We start from the raw sequence: 20,107 nt of genomic DNA on the forward strand, positions 1-20,107 counted from the left end.
TCTCATTCACCTATCTGAGGTGGATGAGAAGGAGGCACAGAATCCTGAGGGCTGTTGAAAGCCTGCCCAGCCCATTGAGGAATCCGGCCGTGGGGTGATGCCAAGGCTGGGTGACAAAGCAGAAGGAAGGAGGGAATCGGAGTCTTCGGCATTACTGAGCTGCTGGGTAAACCAGTCCTGAAGCCTGTCTGTCTGGTGAATTTCCAAGGGTGATCTAATATGCTTCCTTATTTTTACAAGCAGATCTTAGTCAGATTTTGAAATCCATAGCTGTTGGCATCGTCCCTACCACTGCTATTTCTGAGGTGCCGTATGGGGCTATACGGTACTTCGGTACGGCATGACTTCACCCAGTTGGGAACACGAAATGGCCATTACTGTGCCAAGCGTGTGTCCATATAACCACAGCCCCTTTGGAGCATCAGGGAAGCTTCCTGGAGGAGGTGACTGAGCTGGGTTCTGAATGATGGCAGTCAGAGAGAGAAGGGAGGAAAAGGAGAAATGGAAGCTAAACATCAATGTCAGAAGACATCTGTGCCAGGAAACCAAGTCTCCATTTGTCCATTTCTATCATTAAATAAACGGTGACCAAGATGGCCCTGGTCTTTGCCCTCCTGGCGTATAGGGTAGGTAGGCAGCGGGCCCAGAGGATTAAACAAACAGGGGCAATGTGCAAGCAGGAAGATGGGAAGGTTGGGAAGTAGCGGCCAGGATCATCATGGAGAGCTTGAGAACTCGTGCTAATGGTCCAGCAGGGGAAACGAAACTCTGCCAGCGCGGGACACCTCAGATCTCAAGGGTGGGTGGGCCAGGATGGACCACCGTGGCTCACGGGTAGTTCCCACACTCAGGGCACCAGGTTCCTGACGCCAGCAGTAGCTGCAAGGGAACCACTTGGACAAGATGTGCCTTCATATTTTGGAATAACTTTCCACCAGATCAAAATCTAAGGGGCTGGCATTGACTTTATTCTTTTACTGCTGAGTGTAATAAAGACCAAGGTGCTCATCCTTGCGGGGCTATCTGGCAAAACATATTTCAATTTCAAAAGTACTGTGCGTCACCAGAGTTCCTTTTAGGAGAACCCGCTCTCAGTGCACCCTGGCTTTGACTCTACTCTTGAATGCCGGTCTTACCGCCCTCATTGGATCAAAAATTCCCTGAAGGCAGGAGACAGTCTAGCACCAGAATTTCAGAGATGGAAGGAATCCAACTTCTACAGATGAGGAGTTCAGGAAGAAATCAAAGCCCAGGACGCCTGGGTGGCTCAGTGGGTTAAGCCACTGCCTCCAGCTCAGGTCATGATCTCAGGGTCCTGGGATCGAGTCCTGCATCAGGCTCTCTGCTCAGCAGGGGGCCTGCTTCCCCTTCCTCTCTCTCTGCCTGCCCCTCTGCCTACTTGTGATCTCTCTCTGTGAAATAAATAAAATCTTAAAAAAAAAAAAAGACTATTAAAAAAAAAGAAAGAAAGAAATCAAAGCCCAGATGTCAAGCCCCAGATGTGTGTTTCCTCCAGCATGCCACGTTACCTCGTCTTTCTCCCATGGCATCTGGCATGTGCCCCCCTCAATTCAGTGGGGGGTAATATTGTGCACACGGAGGCAAAAATTGGTTCTTGGGAGGCAGAAGAACTCGCATGTTATGATGGTCTGTGGTCTTCCAAAGTTCAACCCTATCTAACAAAATCTTATTCCTTAGGGAGAAATTTAAGTTTCCTCCTAGTGGGGGTGAGGGAAGGCCTGACAACTGTAAAAGGTTGAGAAAAGAAACATTGATCTAGCTCACTGGGGAGCACAGAGTAGCGGTTTTCACATCTCACTCACTGCCCTCTGCGAGGGCTTTCCAGCTGGACTTTTAGCACCTGATACCTCCTGCTCTCTCCACCAAAGGACTGGCTCAAGGTATCTTGTCAGAGTCCATTCATGCAACACAAGTTTGAGTGCCTACTGTGCACACTAAAACCAGACTCATTTTTCCTACAGTACCCTTGGTCCTGGTCCTAATTTGTTCAAAAATCTTCAGTGGCTTTTCCTGCCTTGAAGAATGAGACTCCTACTAGCAAGGCTGACATTCAAAGCCCTGTGAAATCTGACCCAGCCCTAGCTCCCCAAGGAGCTAGTAGGGTTCTTCACTGATCTTCTGAGCACCTCATAATGTTCCATCCTGGAGCCTGGCTCTCTCATCGAAATCCTGCCAACCCCCAAAGCTAAGAAGGGCAGCCCACCTCTCCACCTAACCATGGAACTGTTTCTTTGGTTTTGCTTTTCTAATTTACTCCCCCATAAGCATCATCCTTTGGTATTATATTAAGGAACTCATATGCTCCTTTCAATCCACAAAACAAGTATTTTCCTTAACACTGTCTTCCTGGGTTGGCCTACTTGGTATGTTTTAATTAAGTAATTTTCACTGTGACTACCAGTATGTTTGTACAGCCATCCATGAATTCATTTACTGATCACCTGCTATGAACCAGTCACCACGCGAGATCCTGGGGCATGAGGAGGGCCCTGCCCTCTACCAACTTCCATTCTAAAGGGAAAGACAGTTAAAACACCGTGCCATGAAGGCTAGCATGGACGATGGGTGCATTGTAGGGTTGGGGAGGGACTAGCTCTGCTTTCCCGCATAAAGAAGAGAAGGAAAGCAGTCCAGGCAGAAGGAACAGGCTGCAAAGCCTGGAACAGCAAAAGCAAACCGTTTTGAGGCACAGTGTGACAGCCGGTGTGGCTAGGGTTGAGACTGCGGCACTTAACAAGGGTACAAATAACCTGGCAGCTGGTTAAGAAACGCACTCGGATTCAGAGGTCTGGGGTGGGGCCGAGGCTCTCATTTCCAGCAAGCTCCCAAGTGGCGAGGACTAACAGGACACCGGCCTGGAAGAACCAAGGCAGTTCTGGGTGGGTATCCTCTTCTGCTTTCAGTTGAAAAAGACATTAACGCTCTTTGTTTCAAGCGAATGTCTCCCAGACAGAGAATAGGATGCACTTCCCCTACTTATTCCGGAGGTATCAAGATAGACTTGCGGGTTTGAACAGACCTCATATTTGGTCTTTGTAGTTATCGCCTGCATCCCAAACTCCTACTGCTGTATCAGTGGTCATGGGGGAGGCATCACCCATATGGCAACCACATGCCTGCCACACCCCTCCTTGACTGAGCCTGTGAGGGACAAAGCTCCAATGGCCCCATGTTACTGGACAGTGACAGCCATGCACACTGTTACCCATAACCTCCCAACAAGGAGCATCTAAAATGGAACACAGGAAAGCCTCATCGATTCAGCCTCTGTTAACATGAAAGGGAGGAGACTTTGGTGAATCTTCGCTTCTCAAATCATTTATTCATAAAGAGCACAAAGTTTAATAATGCTGTTGGGATGATAAGGATGATGAAACATTTAAAAGATTTCAAGGAAGCTCATATGGCTTTAGAAACACCTATTCATATCGTCATCCATGATTTCTTTGTGTGTAATTATGTAATTGGGTTCATTTCCTTAAAAGCTGTAATAAGTAATACCACCCATCTACTTCTGGGACTGGAAACAACAACAGTGTCAACACGTATTTATTGAGACCTATATCCATTCTGTCATACATTTATAATGTGAATAATCAAACTCTTGAGAGAGATTTTTAAAAACTACATTATCAGATTTGGTCCAAATGCATCCATTCTAGGAAGTCCCCGTCCCCACGTATAAAACGATGGGTCTTGAACTCTTGTGAAGCGCTACTGGTAGAGTCCAGAAGAAATGAGAACTTGAAGGACACCCTCCTTCAAGGGACACTCATGCATTCGAAGAGCTTCTAGAAAGGCAAACCATGTGGGAAAAGGACAAACTACCTGCTTATAACAGAAGGCTACATTTGCTTAATTTGGGGCATATCACTTGGATTTCTCACCATCCCCTAATTTTTGCGAAGTACTGTTTAAGAACTGAAACTTGAAAAGCACAAACAAAATGGGAATTTCAAGCCATGTCTACCTAACTGCCAATCAGCTTTTCCCCATGAAGGCATTCCGATGATACCCTACCATCTGAATCTTCAAAATATTTGTAGCAAATCTCTGTGAAAGGATTTCATGTTCTGAGATTGAGATCCAAATGATTTACCTGCTTAGATGTCCAGGTGCATGTGTTAAATTAAAAGAAATTAATGACTTGGGTTTTTTCAAGTGGATTAACAAAGCACTGAAATATATTTAAGTGACATCATTCTGGAAAATTACTATGGTCTTTTAACTTGGACTCCAACGGCATTGACTTATGTAGTCGAAAGGTCTTCTCTTTCCTTTCAGATCTTTCATTTTTTATAGATGACTTTTCCTTTAGCTACAACATATTCAATTAATTCATGATGGCCTCCAAACTGGTAAATCAAATGCTCCCATCTAGAAAGAAATCAAACATATTTTAATGCCTACATGTCAAAATGATCACTATGTCAATAAATGCTAATGTGGAAATACATTCTCTAGAAACTTCTTCATACCTCGTCAATGATAAAGGGCTTTTAAAAAAAAAAACATTAGATTACTATGACAACTAGTCTACAACTTCAATATTGTTTAATGGTATTACTGAAGTATTTGACCTGAAAATATTTGATCCAATCAAGTAATATGTAAAAGGTGACATCAGCATTATTTTCGATAGAGAGAGTGAAGAGTAGAATTAAAGTCGATTTCTTCAGTGGAACTTGAGGACCAAGGAATGCAACAGGCTTCCTAGGTCAAGGATTTACAACTTTCAGACTGAGAAAAATAAAACTCAAATTGTTACATTGGAGGCCCTCTTGGCAGCAGACAGTGGATGAGTAATAAGAACCCAGGGGCAGGAAAACAGAAGCAAGGCTTTTGGGATCTGGTAGGAGTGAGAAGCCAGAGAGGTAATGAATCAGATGCAGGGTGGCCAGCAGGAGCTGGGACACGCACCGCCCAGAACCGGCTGTAGGTCAGAACGCCAGCAGAAAAACAAGAACACAAGCCTAGTCCAAAGTCTGGGTAAACGGAACAAAACCCTGGAGATCTAGGGCAGATGGAAGACAGAGGAAGAGACCGGACAAGCTGGTCTACCCTGTGTGGTCTAGGACCCGCAGGGAGACTTGCTGGTTGGAAAGGGGTGATGGTAAAGGAGACTGGGGAGCTGCAGAGGCTTCAGGACCAGATGCTAATATCGAGCAGAAAAGCCATTTAAACCTAGCCTACGTATCCCAAGGGGCACAAAATAAAATAGCTCCGTTGGGAGAACACTCGCCTGGACGCATTGATGATGATGAGATCTCCCTGTTTGCCGACTTCCAGAGATCCGTGTGTGTGAGATCTTCCCAGGGCATAGGCTGCGTTGATGGTGGCAGCGGCCAAGGCTTCCGGCATGGACAGTCGCATGTTCACGCAGGCCAAGTGCATGACCACCGGCTAAGGCAGGCAAGAACCGCAGTAGAGGAAAGGAACAAAATGGTAGCTGCTACCTAGGACATTTCTCAACGCAGCACAACCAATAATGGAAATGAAATATCTGGGAGGAACCGGCTACACTGGTATGAGAACATTTTGATGTACATGTAAAGATTCTTACGCTTTGGAAAAGATTCCTTTATTAGAGAGATTACCCCAGCTGAACCCCTGGGTACTGAGTGTTTATTTACAACTTTTCAAGACCACTGTCTATGTAAGATGAAAGCACACCTCCACACTTATTTACTAAAATTTCTTTGAGCCTGTGCTGTCCTCCAAGACGGAGGTAAGTTATCATCAAACCACCACGCCCAAGGCTGAATCAAAAAATTATGCACATAGAACTTTCTCTCCTCTCTCTCTGCCTAGAGGCATTCTTGTGGCACGGAAATAGCCAAGGACCCTGCTGTCTACACTTTTTTTCCTGTTGCACGAGAAAATCGTTTCTTAGATCTTTTGTACATTTTAATAGTTAGGGAGCTATTTTTAAATTATTGATACACACAGTGGAAGACTGATTCTCCACTTGGAAAGGGACATTAAAAATAATTACCATTGAAAAGCAATATGCGTTTGGGTTGAAATCACTGCCCAGAGCAACAATTACCCCTTCCTCCAACATCTTCCTAGCGCGGGGTTGTTTCAATCTAAAAGGAAGGAAAAAAAAGAAAGATGGAAGTCTCTGGAAGTAGAGCTTCTATAGACTAGATGTTTGCAATAGAAACCGACTCAAGATATCCAACCCCTCTGTGTTCTGGAAGAAGAAACAGACACTCAAGGTTAAGGGATGAGTGGTGAAGTCAGGTGGAACCCCAGGATGCCTGATTTTTATCTCTGCTTCTGAAATGACTTGCCCATAACTTACTTCTTTAATTTGGGAGTGTTTATTATTATATTATTAGTTAGTTATATTAGTTATTAGTTATTATTAGTTAGTTATATTAGTTATATTCCAGAGATCCTTGCTAAGGAAGAAAAACATAACTTAACATTTTTTTTAAAAGTGTAACACTTTTTTTTTTGACTCTCAAATATAAATAATGAGGTTAAAATAATGTTGTTTTTATTAACTTCCAGTTTGCAATTTTAAAACTCATATCTCTCCCCCTCCTGGGCAGGGGCAGAGGGGCCTCAAACATTTCTGGTAGGGCCTTTAAAACCTTGAAGGCCCAAGATTCTAATATGTAAAATGGCTGCGCTTCTTCCTGGGTTGCGTGTCTCCTTGATTTCCTTGGCAAAATATTATTCTTTAGGACGTGACTCAAAAGCCATGTCAGGGATAAACCGAGCCAAACACTAGCTCAAAGGGTGAGGACAGTATTCAGTAATAACTACTGCGAAAGGGAAAAGGGTCCAGTGTGGCCTGGACTCAATTTTGATTTGTGCAGTGATAACTGGGCGTTTTAGAGAAAGAAAGAGGAAGTTGGGAGGAAAAAGGGGCGGATCCTTGAGGAGGCAATCCTGGGTGGTCAAAGACTTATATGTTAGATATAAGTCTTTGCAGAGAAAGGATTTATAATTGCAAGCTTTGTAAAGTAACTGCTCTAAGAGGAAGTCCAGGGGCCTATCTGCCAACCAGCTGGTTTTGTGGGAATGAGCAGTACCTTCTCCTGGCACGCTGGGCTTCCTCAGGCAGGCGCTATAAGGGGGCCTGGGTCATCTTAGGCAGACAACTTTGAGCTGTCAGAAACTATGCTGGTGTTTGTTCAAGGCTCCCAGGGTTTGGGGGAGGGGGATAGATGGAAATCAGTTGTCTGAGAATCTACACATCTACAGGCCAAGACTGAGGCCCCTGAAACATTCACAGTCAATGACGGACAGTTTGCAGGACTACCTAAGATAATGTTCCTCAATCAGCCTCATGCGTGAGAGGAGGTAGGTGAAGCAGGGATAAGCGTGTGGAAAGGCAGAACTTAAAATCTCTGCACAGTTCATTCCTTTTCTTTCTTTTTTAAGATTTTATTTATTTGAGACAGAACATAAGAGGGGAAGAGAGGGAGAAGCAGGCTTCTCCCAGGTGCTGGGAGAAGGAGCCCATCAGGATCCTGAGATCACGACCTGAGCTGAAGCCAGACACTTAACCCCCCGAGCCACCCAGGTGCCCCTGCACAGTTCATTCTGATGGCCTCCCCTCCTCTTCCAGAAATATTGAAGGAGGAAAAAAAAAAAAGTGATGCTGTAAAAGTATCAAGGAAGTTCCAGAAAAACTGAGGTGAATGGATCCTAAATCAATTTAAAGAGTATACACAAAGATGCATACACTAATGATTAAAGGAAGCGGCACAAGGCCACTGTTATTCTGGAAATGAGAGTCAGGAGAGAATTCAAGGCCCGGCAGAGAGCCCTGCAGGTTGGGCCTGTTGGAGAGATCAGAAAAATACGAGAACAGAGAAGCCAGAGAGAGAAGGGTGGCCTCGGTGATGTTTCCTGTTGTCCAGCTGGCCAGCCCATCCTGCGGTGAGCACAGATGACAGCCACCTCTGGCGCAGGGACAAAGTTCAGACTTTTACTGCCGAGCTGCCCTTCACAGTGCAAGTCTCCGATTTTTGCTCCATCTTCAAGAGATTCAAGGGGAGGGAAAGGAATTTTTTTTTTTTTTTTTTGGTCAAACATTATTTCTTGGTGATGGAAAATTAACCGGATTAGGTATCGATTGATGACTCTGACTGACTACTAAGATTTGCTGGGAATGCCAAGATACCAAGAATGGCTATTGAATGATATGTCCTGGTTGCAATCTACATGAAGTTTACTCTTGAAATTCAGAGAACAGTAACAGTAAGAGAAATGTGTAATATTACCTGTATGGGTATAACGTCATAATATATTTGAGAAAAGCACTGACATATTCCTCTCTTCTCTCTTAAAAAAAGTTACTCGAAGGGCACCTGGGTGTCTGTCAGTTAGGAGTCCACTCTTGATTTCGGCCCAGGTCATGGTGTCATGGTGTTGAGATCGAGCCCCCTGTCAGGCTCCACACTGGGTATGAAGAATCTCTAGATTCTCTCTCCCCCTCTGCCCCTTCCCCCAGGTCACAGGCACCTGGGAGTGCCCTCACTGCCTATCTCTCTAAAAAATAAATAAATAAATGTAAAAGTTACTCCAAGCCTGGCTTTTCTAATGCCTAAGGCAGAGTGTCTCAACCATGTCACAGTTCATAATTTGTGGCTGGGTAGTTCTTGGGCAGGATAATTCTCTGTGGTGGGAGATGGTTCTGGGCGCTATGGAGGTTTAGGGTCTCTAGCCTCTACCTACTAGATGCCAGTAGTGCCCCCTAGTGGGCAGCAACCCAAACTGCCTCCAGACACTGTCCAACAGCTGAAACAGCATTCATAAAGATGGACTATGGACTGTGTGTATTCAGTCTATAGAGGGCAAACAGCAAAATTCCTGGGGGAGATTTCGCAAAATATACTTACACATCTCCTCTTTCCTCCCATGCCTGGGGATTTTTGAAGACTGTGGTACCCACTTGCACCCTCTTAGAAAACAGCTCCTTCACATTCCGAACACTGTCCAGTATCTCTAACATCTGATGCATGTTTTTAAAGTGGAGAGCCTATTTCATTACTTGGTAATTATAAAAGTAATACATATTGACTTTTTAACTGGAAAATTCCAAAAATGAGGTGGGAAAAGGAAAGGGCAGCTCCACTCTTCCCAATAATCCCACCACTCAACCGTCACTGGGGTCTAAACTCTCTCCTGAACCTCGCTCCAGGACTGGCATCTTCCAGAGCTCAGTTTTCCTGATCTGCATTTTTAAGGAATGTGGAAGGGCAATGAAATAAGACTGAGGCCTCCGGGTCTGTGTCCTCCCACTTGGCACCCACTGAGGCAGCTCACCTCAGCATGTAGGCCGTGGTGGGCAGAAGGACGGCCGAGCACTGGGCCGTTGCCATGGCAGTGATGCCCTCATCGCTGGCTTCTTCCAGGTGACTGATTGCCTGGGCTCCCAGCTCAGCCCCGAGCTAAGCAGAATGGGCAGAGAGAGAAGAGTTCACCAACAGCTACAACAATCAATAAAGGGCCAGAATATTGTTTTTCCTGCAAAAATAAATACCAATCTATTACTAAAATGCCTTGGCAACTGCCTCTGCCAAGCACAAGCCCCCAAATGGGCAAAAGATTTGTGATGGACATCCATTGGAAAATTAGCTAGTGTGCTACTTCAACAACTGTCCTTATGTCCAAGTGCTCACTGATATTCTTCATGCAGACTGACACTGGTAATAAAGTCTGATTCTTACAGCATCATCAAAAACACAGTAAGGAAAGGTATCTTACAGTGCCATTGCGCTCAGGGAAAACAGATCAGTTAAGAAAACAAACTTGGAAAAATGTGAAATTATATGTATCATTTGAGAATATGCACTTGAGCTTGATTTCTCTCCAGATGAAAAGTCTGGGCTCGACTGTGAGAAGAAAACTAGGAGGTAATGCTATGATGGTAATGAAAACATGGCATTAAAGTGGGTTTCTTCTCAGCTTGATACATTTACACACACACACACATGCATGCACACACATACACAGTGCCCCAGGCTGAAAGGTGATTGTGTTAAGCATTCTGAGGGAAGGGAAAGTAGACTCACTCTTGACATTAAGCAATGGCCCAGGGAGGCAGCACAGCCATACCAGGGCAGGAGGGAGCTGGCCCCTCGTCAGCAGCTAGCTTGGGTCTAAGGGCAATTCTGGTTTGGTGCTCCGGGGAGTGGGATGCCCCACAGACTGACTCTGTTCCCCAAGTGGAGCTTCCTTCTAACCTTGGAATCACCTTCACTCTCCCAGATTCGATTTGGTCATCCCGGGTACTGACCTCTGTTTAATTCACCAGTGTACTCTCTGCCACCAAAAGTGTCTTGTTGACCACCTAGTTCACATTCATTCAACAAACATGCCCCATTTATGTCCTCACTAAAGGCCACCTGTCCGCCAGGCATTGTGCTAACCTCCAGGGACAGAGCTGCAAAGGCGCGGGGACAATTGTCAGCCCCTTTACTGTCCAGGAGGGAGCGCAGAGGCAATTTGAACATGGTGGGACAGGTGTGGGGAGGCTCTGTAACTCACTCTTGCAGAGGTTTGGGAAGGATCCCAGAGAAGTGGTAGCTAAGAAGAAACATGGAGGGGAGGTAGAGTTAGCCGAGGGGTGTTCAGACAAGAGAAAGTACGTGCAGAGGCATGGGGGATCGAGTGTCTTAACACAGTTCATGGTGGCTGGCTCACGGAAAAGAGGGCAGGGGAAGCGAGAGGGGGAAGAGACAAAGAGGAACATGGCAGGCGAGCAAGAGGGGGATCCGGGTAAGCTTACGGCTGCGGAGTTGGGAATCTGTCCTGCTGGCACGGGTGAGCCTTTCAGGGCTTTCCAGCAACAGAGAGGAAGAGAAGATGCACTGAAGGCAGGGTTTAAAGGAACTGATTGAAGAGCGGGCGGGATTGGACACGGGGAGAGAAGCCATTGCAGGAGATCCTGCTGAGAGCCCCTGATGGTGGTCTGAACGAGGTGGTCGGGGGAAGAGAAGTGGACCTGGACATAATCAGGAGGCAAACCTGGAGGCCTTGCTGGTTGACCAAAACGTGACAGGGGATGGGGAAAGGAGACAAGGTGATGTCCAAGTTTTTCTGCTTAGACAGTACTAGACGATGGGGTCATTCACTGGGCAAGAAACACAGGACCAAGATCCGGAAGCGATGTGAAGAGATCACACTGGACACATCTGGGGTGTCTGTATTTATGCCCACATTATACACATCTGTATTTATGCCCCAAGGGCAGCTGTTTATTTCGCTCTGGGGTTTGGAGAGACATCTAGATTCGCGACTGTGAGGACTGTGTCTGTCTTATTCACGGCTGAATTCTCAGAGCCTGGCACAGAGCAGACACTCATGTATTTGCTGAAAGCGTGAATAAATGAACTGGGCAAGACACACAGGTCAGAAGAGCATCACGTGACCATGACCAGCGTGCTCTCCCAACACTCCCCTGACCGCTGCCCCAGGAGACCCTAGCCACGACATGAGCAATTTTTACTCCGCTTTGCCAGCGTGGCTTTCTGTTCCAACCAAAACAGGGTGTGGGTTTGCTAAACAAGATCACAGAAGTACTTCTTTTTCCACTAATACCACCAGCAGGCGATCTTCAAAGTAAACGACCAGCAAAAAAGTACATTTCTAACAGGGGTCAGGGATTCTGAGGCTCGACTGGACCGGTCCACACATTGTTCAAACAAATTCCCATTTCTCTGTCTTTTCAGTAAGGTTCCTCCCACCTCTGAACCCACTAATGAAGTTTTCCATAGCGTGAAAGGAAGAAGGTCAACCCCACCTCGGCAGCCTTCATGGGGTGCAGCTCGTCCCCGTGGAAGTTAATCTGTAATCCCATCTCTTTTCCGCTTTGAAGAATCCTCCTGGTGGAGTCGAGATCAAAGACCCCCTTCTCGCAGAACACATCTATATTGTCCACGTGGATTTCCCCACTTCTGGCAAGCTCCTTCAGCTTCGGGAGGTGGCTACTGATGATTTCATCAGCAGCCTCTGATGCGGTCTTCCCCCTGGGCGAGAAAATGAGATTACGTGAAGCAAAAACAAAACAAAACAAAACAAAAACTTCTTTAATTAAAAAATTGTTTTAATTTTAAAATTTTTAATTTAATTTAATTAAAAATTATTTAAAATGTAATTTTAAAATTTTTAATTTTTTAATTTAAAATTTTAAAAAATTAATTTAATTGGTTTTCTGGCCCTTGAAGAATCTGATGAACCATGAGCAAATGACCTCAAGCCTCAAAAAGTAGAGAAATAATCCAAAATATACCTCAAGAGTCTTAACAATGAGGACACAGCAGAGATGTCGATAAGACTACTATAGGCACTGACCCTGTACATGGAGACTCAAAGGGCTCATCCATCTCTGGCCCAGCCATGTTGCCTTCGAGAATGCCGGCAAGGCCATGGGGGCTGAGACACTGAATCTGCTTGCCAAGGACACGTAAAGGGCATCCTGAATGCTTCCCTAACTATCCAGTTGCAGGCTCCTTTGCTGGGTCCTAGTGATCACTCTGCCTTTTTCTTCTTCCACACTATTTGTAAAAGCATGGGAAAGAGGGTTGTGGGAGGCACTGAAATTCTAAGATTCTAGGGTAGTTATACATAGGAAAGGGCTGGGCTTTTGAAGTCAGATAGACACAGAGCTCCACCACTTGCTGGCGACCTAACTTTGGGCAGGTCACGCAGCCATCATTTGGCATACTCTGAGCTCAGACCGTGTCACTGGGGATCAGACCTGAGAGATTCATTGGCAGAAGGAGAAAATTTCTGTAAAACTTTAGTCCTGTAGTTGGCACGCCAAAGTTTCTTGCTCAGCAAAAACCGTACTGGAGGGAAGACAGAGGTGAACTGTGAGGAGACAGGCGCTCACGTATGTTGTCCCTAATTCTCAAGACAATCATAAAGAATTATGTGTTATTTAGCTGTTTTACAGATGTTCAAAAATGTTAAGTGATGCCCTCAAAATCATTCACTGGGAAAGTTGCAAAGCTGGAGTGAAACCCAGGTCTGGTATTGCTCCAAGGCCTACGACTTCTCTACCACCTTACACTGCCTATCATTCACCTTATGTTCCATTTGGGGAAAAAAAAAAAAAAGTTTTCATAGACGGATGTCCCACAAGTCTCAGTGCGGTTTAAGCTTTAATAATTTCAGAAGTACAAATGCTAAAAATGTACAAAAACATCATTGGAAATATTAAATATTTTTCTTTTCTACTTAATTTTCTGAATTCTTAATCATAAATTTAATGTTAAAATTTTTTATTTTCGGGGCACCTGGGTGGCTCAGTGGGTTAAGCCTTGGCCTTGAGCTCGGGTCATGATCTCAGGGTCCTGGAATCGAGCCCCGCCTCGGGCTCTCTGCACAGTGGGGAGCCTGCTTCCTCCTCTCTCTCTGCCTGCCTCTCTGCCTACTTGTGATCTCTCTCTCTGGGTTGAATAAATAAATAAAATCTTTAAAAATTTTTTTTTATTTTCTCTGACTGAAATGATAAACAAAAAATTAACATTAAACTTGTTTTCCAAATTGAACGAAACTAAGTAAATGTAAAAATATGTTATGAAACTTTCAAATAAGCCTGTAGTACTTACATACCTAAGTTATCAAAACTCAAGACTTCACTAAGACTTTGTCCTGTTAATTTTCAAGTCCTGGATTTTATTTGTAAAGATTTTATTTATTTATTTGAGAGAAAGAGAGAACAAGAGCAGGGGGAGGGAGAAGCAGATTCCCTGCTGAGCAGGGAGCCAATTAGGGGTTTGATCCCCTGGGATCCTGACCTGAACTGAAGGCATCTGCTTAGCGGACTGAGCCACCCAGGCGCCCCCCAAGTCCTGGATTTCCTTTGAACCTTTTAATTCTGGAACTGTGGGCCTTTGGCTCTAGAAATTCCGGGACAGGTAAGATGCAGAAGCAGATGCAGAAAAGGACAGAATTCTCTACAAAAAAGCCATATCAGAGACACTTTTTAGATAAAAGGAAAGCTTAAAACCATTTACAACAAGAGAACAAACATGTTTGCTGCTAAACAAAAAGATGAATGAAAATAAAAACTATTCTGAGTCATCCTGACCTAGAGATTTGCTCTATCACCTACGGAGTGTTATATTAATCTCTAAAGTGCAATTATATGGTCACAGCAACTATTTAAAATAATATCTGTCATTTTAATTTTTAATTTTTTCTTTTTTTTAGTAATATCTGTCATTTTAAAGGATCTAGTAGAGGACATTGCTTTCTGTTAACCAAAAGAATTTTGAATATCTCCACTTCCTTCTTCATCATTAGCAGACCAGTAAAACTGTTGGGTCTGATGGGGATTGCCTCCTTAAAACCACCCTTGCAAGGGGCACCGGGGTAGCTCAGTCAGCTAAGTGTCTATCTTCAGCTCAGGTCATGATCCCAGGATCCTGGCATCAAGCCTCACTCAGGCTCCCTGTTCAGCAGGGAGTCTGCTTCTCCCTCTCCCTCTGCTTGTGTGTTCTCTCTCTCTCTCAAATAAATAAAATCTTAAAAACAGAAACAAACAAAAAGCCACCCTTGAGACGACTATTACAATCAGAACACCTTTCTAACAGCTTCTACTGAACTCTCTGCGAGAACAGAAGCATAGATACACCTCCACCCTGTCTGACTCCCTAGCCCTCCCCCCTCCCACAGTGCGTCCCCACTTAGGGACCACCTGACCCCTTCTTTTGTTTTCAATGCCCCCAGTCAAACCCGCAAGCTGAGGTTACTTTGGCACCGAGTGAGCCCCGCAGTAAGTGGCGGAGATGCTTATGGGCAGCTGCCGCCGAGCGCGCTCGATCACGCGCAGCATCTTCAGCTCGGTCTCCAGGTTGAGGCCGTATCCGCTCTTGCACTCCACCAGCGTGGTCCCCGCCCTCATCATGCACTGCAGCCGCTCCTGGAAGGAGCAGAACAGCTCCTCCTCCGAGGCCTGGCGCGTGCGCTCCACCGTGAAGTTGATCCCTCCTCCAGCCTGGTGAATATCCATGTACGTGGCTCCTGCCAACTGAACACAGGGCTCGCCTTTAGGCTGGGCAAATGCGGGAGGTTGTGGGCAGGTCCACAGAATCCCCGTCCAGGGTGATGTTCAAAATGATTAACAACTGATAGGTCAGAGACACCAGCAGACCAGAAAGGATGCTGGGGTAGCAGGGCCATGGAGACCCCTCCCCTGCCAGGGCCTCTTAGGAACGGCAGGGATGGCCCAAATGGGAGAGCACTGAGGGTCTCTGGAAGCAGCAGCAACTTACCAACTAGCCCAGAAGTATCTCAGTGTTCCAACAACCCAACTGGCCCCCGTGTGTACCACTAAGTCTTCGTCCCTCCCACTCAATTTGGCTATGAATCTAAAACTGCTCTAAAACATTAAATCTATTAGAAAGAAACAATGTGAAAATGGCTCCAACCATGGATTTGAGGGTTGGCCCTGGCTAATTAATGATTCAGGACATAGACTACACTTTATGCTTCTTAATAAGTCATTTTTTGGGGGAGGGTGAGAAAAATACAAGGCAATTTATTTTTATGATCAGCAATATATTTTTCCAAGTTTGAACCAATGAATGGTGAATTTCTAACTGTATGGTGGAGCCCTTTGAAAGGCTCCCAGGGGCAGAGAGGAGAAAGTGAGCAAAGCAGCTCAGCTCTGTTTTTTGTGTTTTTTTTTTGTTTTTGTTTTTTTGTAAGATTTTATTTATTTATTTGAGAGAGAGAGAGAGAGAGAGTGTGTGTGTGTATATGTATAAGTGCGGGGGGACTGGCAGAGGAAGAGGGGGAGGGACAAGTAGACACCCTGCCAGGTACGGAGGCCAACCTGGGGCTGGATCCCAGGACCCTGACATCATGACCTGAACCAGTCTGACAGTTGACCAACCGAGCCACCCAGGTGCTCAAAGGCAGCTCAGCTTTTTTTTTTTTTTTTTTTTTTTTTTTTTTTTAAGGGAAGATTCTAAAACATACATATGTACATACATACATATATACATATATAAGGATTCTATTGCTAAACATTTTTGAAACCTGTTATACCTAAAATGATTGCTGGGCCTGTGCATAGTATTTGGACAGTTATAAGTTAGTTTCTTTTCCAGTTTATCTTCCATAGTCCAAGCCAGTAAAAATATACATGAAAAAGAAATGTAGGGGCATCTGGGTGGCTCAGTTGCGTAAGCAACTGCCTTCAGCTCAGGTCATGATCCTGGAGTCCCAGGATCGAGTCCCGCATGGTGCTCCCTGCTCCCTGAGGAGTCCGATTCTCCCTCTGCCCCTCTCTCTCATGCTCTCTCTCACTCTCTCTCTCTCTCTCAAATACATAAATAAAATCTTTTAAAAAAAGAAATGTAGACACATGTTGCAAAGCCTGTTAGCCTATCAAGTCTTTATAAAAAGATTTGTATTTGTGCCTTATTTTGATGTGTCCTCATTTATGGCAGTTACCTTCATTGCAAACTCGTGAACTCTTTCGCCAGCCCATACTGGATGTGTGTGTGCGTCCACCAAACCTGTAATCAATAAATCAAATCATCTCTGAAGCTGAGAAATAGAAAGCCCTTAGATAGTAGGCAGACTACCCCGTGCCACTCTTGGGAAAGCAAGATGATGGTCAGCCATCTTGGAGGAGGAGGGAGGAAGAAGAATTTGTCTATGGGTTCCCTCCACAGACAGGAAACAACAACACTCTCTGCATGGCTGGTCTAGAAGGCTTTAACAGAAGAGTGTGATTTGGCATGATGAGAATATCCATTAAAGAAAGACAGGTCCTTTCGCCCACTAAACAAGCTTTTGGAAACAGGATGTCATATCTATTAGTTGAGCAAAACCAAGGACTACATCGCCAAGAAATAATCTGGGTATGAAAAGAGAATATAATCTCTCCCAACTATGAGAAGGAAAAATATGGAATCAGGAATATGAATCTTTCTTCAAAAAAGAAATGCAGTTTAATTGAAGAGAAACTATAAAGTAATCGTGTGACTCGTTTGTTTATCCAGATACAACTCAAGTAAAGTGTGTCTTTCCAGAATATTTAAAATACTTTGTGGATTAAATGTCTCATTAGTGGTTGCAATTGGACAAAGATCAAGAATCTCTGTTCAGGGCCCCTGGGTAGCTCAGTGGGTTAATCCTCTGCCTTCGGCTCAGGTCATGATCCCAGGGTCCTGGAATGGAGCCCCACATCGGGCTCTCTGCTCAGCAGGAAGCCTGCTTCCTCCTCTCTCTCTGCCTGCCTCTCTGCCTACTTGTGATCTTTCTCTGTCAAATAAATAAATAAATAAATACAATCTTAAAAAAAAAAAAAAAGAATCTCTGTTCAGATTGTTTTCTAGTATTTTCTGCTCTTTTTCATAACATTTCACTCTGACTTCATTTTCTGACTCCCAGAGCTGGAAGATAGAAGGTCTATCAGATACACATAGTAAACATTTTAAAAATATAAATCTTAGCCTCTCTGTTTTATGTAGAACTCAAAATTTGTGAAACTTGTTTCAGAGGATTTCATGAAGCCATAAAACAATGTGGGAGATGATGGTTAACAAAGTGATTTTGTGTCAATCACTAAGATATAAATAAACTTCAGTAAAATCTCTAGGGATTCCCTCTTCCCCGACTTTTCTGCCCAAAGATGTGTTCTTTGTTTCACACTCCATGTAAATTTAAAATCTATTCTGGTATTAGAAACAGTAGCTTGCCTAGCTGCCTTCCATATGAAGTAGATTCGTAAAGTTCTTCAACAGCTTTTGAACCTAAACACAACACAACTGGTTTCTCTTCGGCATGTGAGTGGGAAGCAGGGGTCCTTTCCCTGTCTGGCAATCTGGGGTAATTTTTTCATCCCTAAACTGGAGTTTTCTAATCTGTAACATGTAGATAATGATACTTACCTTACAGGGCAGTTAGAAGAATTCAAGATGAAAACATGTTTGTAAAGCAGCTAGACATTCAGTAGTAGAGATGCGAAGCATGGTAGCTATTATTATATTTTAATATGATTTTGACACCCTATTTAAAACAAGCTCTTCCTCTTTACATTACTAAAACTGGCTGCAGGGCTTTACTGAAAAAAGAGGTTAATACCTGGCAAGATGCATTTCCCAGAACAGTCAATCCTTTCCTCGAATGATTCTTCAGAAAACATTTTTTGGATCTCATCAGCAGGACCGATGGCTTTTATAAACCCATCCCTGAAGAAAAATCAAGAAATAATCACTAAAGTTTGGGGAATTACTATGGAAAAGCTGGCTAATGATTTAAAATATGTTGTCCATGTCTTTTGCTATCAGTCAACTTTATCCTATGTCCTTCTTGCATCTGTGTTATTGAAGAAAAAAAATGACTCCAGCCACATGCAAGCCCAAAAGTCAACTCATATGTATAGAATGTTAGTTGTCCCCCAAGATCAACGTTCCCCTTTCCCCACAGGGCTAGATTCCTAAATCTAAGCTGAACACATCAACACCCAGAATGAAATCTACATTTCTAGGTTTCCCATCAACCAGGTGGGCCATGTGACTAAATTATAACCAATAGGACTGTTTTCACTTTCTTGTTCCCACCGTCTGGAAGGTAGACTCCATACGGAGAGGTGGAGCAGCCATCTTGGATGATGGAGTGAGAAAGGGTTGGGCACAGCTGCGGGACAGTAGAGCCTCAGAGCTCCATGGAGTATGGCCTCAGTTAGCCCTGGATTCCTGCCTCTGTGCAGTTCTTTTAACTCGTTTGTAACAAATTCTCAACAGTAACACTGAGAATGTTTTTACCCCTTTGCTAATTAAAAACACATGGCCCCTCAAAGCTGGGCTCTTGCACAACCCTAAGCAGCGTCAGATATGGGCTGAGACCATCTTGCACAACCGCGGGCCGTGGGGCTCTCCAATTCACATCAGCATCCAAACCCCACTCCTACTGCGGGTTCGCCCCCCACCTCAAACTCTGGCTGTTCTTTTATTCACGTCTAGCAAGAAGCACAGAGGGTTAAATGAAAAAAAAAAAAAAAACAACAAAAAAAAAACAGAAAATGTCCTCTTTTCCTGAAAGTCCTTTCACCCTAAACGATCTGAACGTCTTCCATGGTTCTCAAATTTAGCATACCAAGTGGGGTGGGCTGGAGGGTGTTCTGTCAAAAATTTAAAGTCCTGGGGCGCCTGGGTGGCTCAGTGGGTTAAGCCGCTGCCTTTGGCTCAGGTCATGATCTCAGGGTCCTGGGATCGAGTCCCGCATCGGGCTCTCTGCTCAGCAGGGAGCTTGTCCCCTTCTCTCTCTCTCTCTCTCTGCCTGCCTCTCAGTGTACTTGTAATTTCTCTCTGTCAAATAAATAAATAAAATCTTAAAAAAAAAAAAATTTAAAGTCCGAGCACTCCACCACAGAGATGCTGATTCCAAAGATCTGGGGAGAGGGGATGGGGGTGGAGGGTTCAGCCTGAGAGCGTTTTTTCACCGAATGGCTCCTCGAAGGTAGGTAGCCACAGGTGCCTAGAAGGCCTGCGGTGGCTCCCTGGATGCAGGAAAGCTTTTACGCGGTTCCCTCCACAGCGCCCAAGTTAGGGAAAGGGGGCCAGGCCCGGCCGCGGCTGCCCGCCGCCCCCAGCGCGCGGCCACTTACGTGCCCACCACGAGGCTGGCGCCCTCCAGCACCGCCAGGCGGCACAGCGCGTCCCGCGCCAGGAAGCGCTCGCCGCGGGCGCACACCATCACCACTTGCCGCGCGTTCTCCAGCAGGAGGCGGTGGCCGCCGGCCATGTCGCCGCGCGCCGCGGGTCTCCGGGAGGCCGCCGGGCGGGAGCGCGGGGCGAAGGAAAGTGCGGGTCCGCGGGCGGCGCCGCGGGGCAGGGAGGGTGGAGTCGGGGCCGGTCCTCGCCCCCGCCGCCGCCCTGCGCGTCCGCGGAGGAGCGCGCGCCTCCCTCCGGCCGGCGCGGCTGCAGAGCCCGGGCGGACGACCCGCGGGGGATTCGTAATAAACGTGATCCTGGAATCGCCTCCTGTTTTGGTCGCCCGATGTTCTGGGTTAATGTGATGGGAGACCGTAGTCCCTACTTTCTAGATTAGGAACCTGACGCTGGGTTACCGGGAGAGAGGAAGGTGGGCTCCGTTT

General features: G+C 45.4%; 1 protein-coding gene across 2 annotated transcripts; it reads right to left on the reverse strand.

The window, feature by feature from the left end:
* Window positions 1-3,552: 3,552 nt before the first annotated feature.
* On the reverse strand, window positions 3,553-19,820 carry AMDHD1 (amidohydrolase domain containing 1). Of its 2 annotated transcripts, XM_059402318.1 has the most exons (9): window positions 19,619-19,819; window positions 18,094-18,200; window positions 16,456-16,520; window positions 14,748-15,025; window positions 11,789-12,014; window positions 9,310-9,434; window positions 6,017-6,110; window positions 5,264-5,424; window positions 3,553-4,398 (listed from the first exon to the last, which is right to left on the reverse strand). In XM_059402318.1, exons 1-9 carry the CDS (start codon window positions 19,753-19,755, stop codon window positions 4,311-4,313), a joined length of 1,281 nt encoding a protein of 426 aa, XP_059258301.1. In that variant the 5' UTR covers window positions 19,756-19,819; the 3' UTR covers window positions 3,553-4,310. The 2 variants fall into 2 exon arrangements, with proteins under 2 accessions (XP_059258301.1, XP_059258302.1); XM_059402319.1 differs by lacking the exons at window positions 3,553-4,398; window positions 5,264-5,424; window positions 6,017-6,110 and adding an exon at window positions 7,439-8,018 and having other exon boundaries at window positions 19,619-19,820.
* Window positions 19,821-20,107: the final 287 nt, after the last annotated feature.

This window comes from Mustela nigripes, chromosome 6 (genome assembly GCF_022355385.1).
Source record: "Mustela nigripes isolate SB6536 chromosome 6, MUSNIG.SB6536, whole genome shotgun sequence".
NCBI classification, from domain to species: Eukaryota; Metazoa; Chordata; class Mammalia; order Carnivora; family Mustelidae; genus Mustela; species Mustela nigripes.